At 20.4% G+C, this 7,932-nt stretch overlaps 2 protein-coding genes across 2 annotated transcripts; one reads left to right on the top strand and one right to left on the bottom strand.

Moving 5' to 3' along the window:
- Nucleotides 1-406: 406 nt before the first annotated feature.
- On the bottom strand, nt 407-2,169 carry PRSY57_0624700 (3-oxoacyl-acyl-carrier protein synthase I/II; the record flags this gene model as incomplete). The annotated part of the gene is made up of 3 exons (XM_012906620.2): nt 407-1,663; nt 1,841-1,951; nt 2,116-2,169. The coding sequence occupies 3 exons, from the start codon at nt 2,167-2,169 to the stop codon at nt 407-409; spliced, it is 1,422 nt and encodes a 473-aa protein (XP_012762074.2).
- Nucleotides 2,170-4,421: 2,252 nt separating this feature from the next.
- On the top strand, nt 4,422-7,709 carry PRSY57_0624800 (Sec14 domain containing protein; the record flags this gene model as incomplete). The annotated part of the gene is made up of 1 exon (XM_012906621.2): nt 4,422-7,709. One exon carries the CDS (start codon nt 4,422-4,424, stop codon nt 7,707-7,709), a length of 3,288 nt encoding a protein of 1,095 aa, XP_012762075.2.
- Nucleotides 7,710-7,932: the final 223 nt, after the last annotated feature.

A 7,932-nucleotide genomic window follows, 5' to 3' on the forward strand; every position in this document is an offset into this window, starting at 1 on the left:
TAATTTTTTTTTTTTTTTTTTTTTTTTTTTTTTTTTTTTTTTAATAAAATAAAATGATTCACATGTATAATAAAATGTAGGAAAAATATGTTACAAACATATTGCTGTTTATTCTTGATTATTTATACGTATTAAATAAATGACATAATTTTCACTGTTATTTATACAACAAAATATATATAAATTAAACTTGGTGTAAGTAATAATAATAATAATGAAAATATGGAAAATATTATATATATATTTACATACATGATGAGATTTTAATAAGATGTAAATTTGATTATTATTGTGTATATAAATACAAGTATGTACAATATGATATATATATATATATTATATATGTATGTGGTTATTTATTTATATTTTATATCATACGCATATTCTTATTATAATTGCATAACAATCACTTTACAATTTTTTTGAATAGTAATGCTGTGTTATGCCCTCCAAATCCCAAATTTGTATTGAGAGATATATCAATATTTTCCTTTGCATGAATATATTTATTAGGTGTATAATTTAAATCACAATCTGGGTCCTTATATTCATAATTAATAGTAGGTGGTATAATATTTGTTTGCATAGTTTTAAGACATACAATAGATTCTATAGCTCCAGCAGCACCTATACAATGTCCTGTCATACTTTTAGTTGATGATATATATAATTTGTATGCATGATCTTTGAAAACATTTTTAAAAACCTTGGTTTCTATTTTATCATTTAAATTTGTTGAAGTACCATGTGCATTAATATATTTAACGTCATTTATGTTTATATTTGCATTCTTTAATGCTTTATGAATAGAATTTGTTAAACCTTTCCCATTAGGTTCTGGTGCCGTAATATGGTATGCATCACATTCTGAAGAATATGAAATAATTTCTCCATATATTGGCGCATTCCTTTTTATTGCATGTTCGTATGATTCTAAAATTAAGATGCCTGAACCTTCTCCCATAACGAAACCACTTCTTTTTAAATCGAAGGGTCTACAACCTTTTTTTGGATTATCATTATATCCTGTACATAAAGCCTTTAATGAATTGAATCCAGCAAAACTTATAGGAGTTATACTAGCTTCAGTTCCACCACATATCATAACATCATACTCTTTATATTTTATATATCTATAAGCTTCACCTATTGTGTTACCAGACGTAGCACATGCACTTAACATACCAAGAGAGATCCCTCTAATATTGTTTTCGATAGATACATATCCAGATGGAGTATTTGCTATCATTGCAGGTATTAAATATGGTGTTATCCTTTTATGTCCTTTTTCATACATTGTTCTCATTTCTTTTTCTAAAAAACTTAGTCCACCTATGCCACTACCTATGATAGTACCTGTTTTATCTTTGTCTAATTTTTCCAAATTTAGTTTTGCATCGTCTAAAGCTAAACGTGTGGCTGCGACTGCATAATGAGTACAATCATCATTACGATTAACATCTTTTTTATTTGTGTAATAATCACTAGCATTAAAATCGCTTTTCTTTATTTCACTACCAATACCACATGACATACCGGTTATATCAAATTTTGTAATTTTATCTATTGATGTATATCCATTTATAATATTTTTCCAAAAATGTTCTATGCCAATCCCTAATCCAGTTACTACACCTACACCAGTGCACACCACTCTAGAAGTCTAAATAAAAAATAAAAGAATTAAGAAAATTAAAATATATATAAAAATAAATGTATAACATATATTATCACTTTAATCATTTTTTACAATTTGTATATATCACATTTTATAAAACTATATAAATATATATATATATATATATATATATATATATATATTATATATTTTATTTAGTACTTCACAAAGATTTTTCATTTCTCTCGAATTGTACAACTTGAAACCTTTAAAATAATTCTTGGATATTCCAGGTATACCCCTTTTAATGAAGGTATACCTTTTACTGTTAACCTATATATGAAAATACATGGAGTACATATTATGACATGATTAATGTTTTTTTTTTTTTTTTTATCTACATCTAATATTCATATGGCACATGCATATGTTTGAATGGGGAAACATATATTAACTATTATGTTTGTTTTATTTTATTTTTACAATTGTAGCATTACTTGTAGTACATAAAAGAACAGGAAATAATATATTTTTATAATGTATTTTCTCATTTAAATTTTTTTTTTTTTTTTTTTTTTTTTATCAATTAAAGGGAATATAAAACAGGAGCATTATTTTAAGGAACAACCTTTTTCACATAAAAAATGGTTGAAAGATTTATTATATGTAAAATATAAAAAAAATAAGAAATGAAATATAAAAAATAATTTTAACATACAATAAAATAAAAATATAATAATTATAAAGAAAAATAAAAAAATACATACATATATATATATATATATATATGTATAATACAACATTGTGGCATATATCAAATATTATACACATTATATACAACTGTTTTTATTTAATTCGTCCCGAAATACAAAAATAAATAATAGAGTGGAAAGTTTTTTATTATAAAAAATGATATGCCTACGTTTAAAAATATTTTTAAAATTTTATTATAATATTCAATTTAAAATAGTTCAATTGATATGCCAGTTGCATATGCTTGTAAAAATAAATTCTTTATTTGACAAAAGTAAATAGCATAAATATAAATTGATGAAAAAATATGAACAAGGGAATAAAACTAATTTATTATTTATGATGTATATTAAAAATAAGTGGTATAATTTGTTTTTCTTTTTTTAATAGAAGTATATTTATATAATTATAAATGTATAAAAAGGAATATATATATATATAATATATATATATATTTATTTATTTTTAGGAGAGGTAATTAAAAATTTTCGCCTCTACATAAAAATATATATATCGAATGAATCAAATAATTTTTTTCCATATATAAATTTTTTGAAGTTTTATATTTATGAAGAAAATTTGATTATAATTTTAATAAATATGACACAATTTTACTTTATAGACAACATAAACATAGTTCATTATAATTTACCAATTTTTACATTATGGAGTTTGTTTTTTGTCCCTACTGTTTTTACAGGAAAATTTTTTATCTTTCAAGTATATATATTTTTTACATAATCCATATATGAAGTAATTCATATATATATATATATATATATATATATTATATGTTTTTATTTTTTCTATATTGTTAAGATATTTTATTGGCCTTATTTTGTATGCATATATATATATACAAATTTACAAATATTTATTTGTGTATTTATTTAATTGGCCTGTTTATGTTATATTGAAGGAAAACCTTTATTTATTATTTTTTTTTTTTTTTTTCCTTTTTTGAATATATATATATATATATTTATAAGCTCATGCAGGTGTACACAAAAAGAAAAAAAAATAAAATTAATTATAAATGAAAATAAATAAATAAATAAATAATATAAGTATAATATATATATATATATAATAAAATAATTGCAAAAAGAAAAAAAATTTCCATTTGAATTTTAAAACAAAATATATTATATATATATATATATATATATATATATATATATATGTTATTTATAATATTTATATGCGTAAATGTTTATTATACACAATTTATAAAGAAAACACACATAATATACATATATACACATTCATTGTATTTTTTTTTTTTTTTTTTTTTTTTTTCACTTCCATTTATATTTTAAACTTATTTTTTTATTCTTTTATTAATATACAAAAAAAAAAACATTTGAAGGACATGTTTAAAAAACATATACACATATTTATATATAATTATATATGATGTGGAATTTTTAATGTTCAGTATAACATTTTATAAGAAGAATAGGAGTAATATGAAAATTATAATAACGTTCAAATAGAGGAATATAATAAAATAAAAACAATAAAAATGAAAATAATGAAAATTCATACACATATTTGAAAAAGAAACATACATATGTATATATATATATAAATGTACATTGTGTGTTGTAAAAATTATAAACATTATATATATTTACACTTTTATTTAATTATTTATTTATATTTATATTTACTTATTTATTTATATTTATATTTACTTATTTATTTATATTTATATTTACTTATTTATTTACATTTATAATTTTAATTATTTATTTTTTTTTTTTTTTGTGTACAAATGTATGAATTTATAAAAAAATTGAAAAAAAAAAAAAAAATAAGGTTGCATACTGATAATATGAAATATATTTATCATTTGGTATGAATATTTTATTAATAGAATATATATATATATATATATATATATATATATATTAAAGGCGCATATATATGTACATATTATATATTTTGATTATATAAGAAATATATATATAAACTACATATATAAAATAATACCTATCCATTTATACTTGTATGGACAAAATAAGAAAGGAAGAAAAAAAAGAAAAGTATGGAACTTTCAAAAGGAAAAGTTATTATTGAAAAAGATATAAATGAACACACCATAGATGACGAAGTGTTTATGTTTGAACCTGACATTGATGATGTGTATGATAAGAATACGAATTTACGGTTTATATTTCATAATACATTTATAACATCAGAAGAAGAAATAGCTATAAGTGAATTTAGAAAATATTGTAAGAGTAGATGCTTAAAAATTAATAAAATATATTTCGAAAATGAATGCTTACGTTATTTATATTCAGCACAATTTGATTTTTCTAAAGCCATGGAATTAATAAAAAGTAATTATGAATTTCGGTTATCATCTATTTTACCAATAAAAGAAAAAGATGTGATATTTTATATAAATAAAGGAGTTATGTATTGGCATGGGAGAGATAAAAAATGTAGGCCAATATTAATTATTAATTTATTAAAAGTTGAATTATTAAGTATTGATGATTTATCTAATTTATTTTTTTTCTGTTTTGAATTTTTTTTAAAATATTTATGTATCCCAGGAAAAATAGAAAACTATATATCAATAATTGATTGTTCTGGTATATCTATATCAAAATTCCCTATGACAACATTTATGAAATTGTTAGAAATTATGAATTCTAAATATAGATGTAGATTATTTAGAATGTATATTCTTGAGGCACCTAAAATTTTAAAAACATTTGGAAAATCATTTCTAAATTTTGCACCTACCTATATGACGAAAAAATTAAAAATATTAGATAACAATTATGCAGATTATTTAAGAGAAGAAATATTATCAACTCAATTAGAAAAAAAATATGGAGGAATTCAGGACGATAAAATTAATAATTTTTATCCTTTCCACTTTTATCCAAGTTGTTATATATCACAACAACAAAAAAGGAAAACTCAAGATAATAAAGCAGTTATCGAAAAAAAAATAAATATTTTTAATAATGATCATATTTATAATATATTTCTATCTGGTTATTCTATGCATGTAATATTAGTGCCGAAGGATCAAAGGATAATTGATAATCATCGGTATAGTGATATTCTAATAAATGATTCAAATTCTGCAAATTTGGAAAGGAGCGCATGTATAGAAGGAGATACTAGTGATAACCATAAGGAAGATGCAGATATTGTCAAGCAAAATGTACACGAGGATATGGTAAAAAGTATGAGTATTGACAGCTTAAAACAAATTAGTAGTGATAACTTAAAACAAATTAGTAGTGATAACTTAAAACAAATTAGTAGTGATAACCTAAAACATATTGGCAGCGATAACCTAAAACATATTGGCAGCGATAACCTAAAACATACTGTTAGCGATAACTTAAAACATATTAACAGCTATAACTTCAAACATATTAGTAGCGATCACCATAATAACTATTATCATAAGAGGAAAAAGAAAAAGAAAAAAAAACATATCATTTTAAATGAAGAGGAATTATTATTACAACAGCAATTTGTGAATTATATGAAAAATGAAGAATATGATATTGAAAATGTTCATATTTTGAAAAATAATAAATTTATAAATTTTAAAAATAAATATGTTGTACATATTGATAGTATACATAAATGGATTTTTAAAATAAAAAATTTATTTTTATCAAATATAACAATTAATTATATTACGAAACGATTCCCATTTTTAAAAAATGTTATACTTGTCAAATCGAATTTTAAATGTATAAATGAGTATATAAAATATTTGAAAGAAAATGTACCACCTCAAATTAGTACTTCTCATCAGATTGTTTCTACAAATAATGAATATAATGAAGAGGATAATCACAAAAATAAAAGTAATATAATAATAAAAAATAATATGAATGAAAAGGAAGCAGAAATCAAAAAGGAAAGGTTATATAATAATCCTTCTACAGATAAAATAATAAATAAATTTGAAAATATTCAACGCTTAAGTAGTTGTAAATATGTAGATGATATGAAGGAAGAATATAATAATAATATAAAAATAGGGCATCATAAACATGATCCAAATATCATATTAAAAACAGAAAAAGGTGTAAATATAAAAAAAAAAAAAAAAAAAATTGAAATAATGGAAAATAAAAATAAAAATAAGAACAAAAATAAAATATCACATGATAATACTTCAAAAGAATATAATTATCCAGAGGTCAATATATATAATAACTGTGAATCTATTTTTGATGAATATATAAAAACTTCATCGATGGACAAAAATAAAAAAAAAGGTTTTAAAGAGGAAAATAATGACAATAATAATAATAACACCAATATTGATAATAATGATAATAATATCGATAATAATGATAATAATGTCGATAATAATATTGAAAATAATGATAATAATAATATGATAATGGTGATGAAGAAAAAGAACGGTGAACCTGAGAATCCTTGTGGTGATAAAGCAAATTTAAAAAAAAAAGGAATAGAAAATGTTAAACAAAAACATAAAGAGGTGGAAATTAGTGAAGAACAAGGGAAATTAAAACAAAGCAGTGAAACAAAAGGACGTTTAAAACAACCACATAAAATTAAGGTAACAGATAGATTATTTAAAGAAAGAGAAGATATGGAAAAAAATGAGAAAAGAGAATATATAGAAAAAAAAATTTTAAGTAAAGTAACTATGAATTTCTCCCCATGTGATAAGGAGACACAGAGTAAAAAGAATAAGAAAAAGAAAAAAAAAGAAATAAATGATGTAAATTTTATTTCTATGCGTAAAGATGAATTGAGCAATATATTATCCAAAGAATATGTGGAAAAAAGTAATATTAATTGTGATAATATGACATGTGAAAGTAATACAATTTGTGATAATTCAAAAAGTGAAAATTATATACCTTTAGATAATAAGACAAATAATAATAAAAAAAGTGCTATTAGTATAAAATCCATATTTCCAAAAAGATTTGATCATGCGCTTTCAAAATATAAAAAATATTCTACAACATCTATAAGTACTAGATTATCTAGGAGTTCATATAATAAATTCGTTTCAGATGATAAAAATGAAGAAAACAATTTTGATAATATTGTTATAAATGATTCATATCAAAATAAGGTCAGTTTCTTTAGTCAAGTTTCTTTATCAACAGGAAATATAACTAATACTGTTGATTTGGATACAAATAAAAATGAAAAAAAAAACGATGTGAATTTCAAGTCTACAATTGTCGATAATTCCAATAAACCTGTAAATCCAGAGGTGCCTGAAAAAAAAAGTAGAAAAAAGTTGAGTAAAATTAAAATTATCGGTCTTCAATTTTTTAATAAACAATCGTCAAGGAGATAAATTGTAAATAGGGCACTTATAAAAATGAACAAATATATATATATATATATATTTATTTATTTATTAAATTATATTCAATGTGTGTGTTCACATTTTTTTTTTTTTTTTTTTTTTTTTTTTTTTTTTTTTTTTATTTTTAATTTTTTTTTTTTTTTTTTTTTTTTTTTTTTTTTTTTTTTATTTAAATATATTTTTTTTTTTTTTTTTTTTTTTTTTTTTTTTT

Source organism: Plasmodium reichenowi, chromosome 6 (genome assembly GCF_001601855.1).
Source record: "Plasmodium reichenowi strain SY57 chromosome 6, whole genome shotgun sequence".
Taxonomy (NCBI): domain Eukaryota; phylum Apicomplexa; class Aconoidasida; order Haemosporida; family Plasmodiidae; genus Plasmodium; species Plasmodium reichenowi.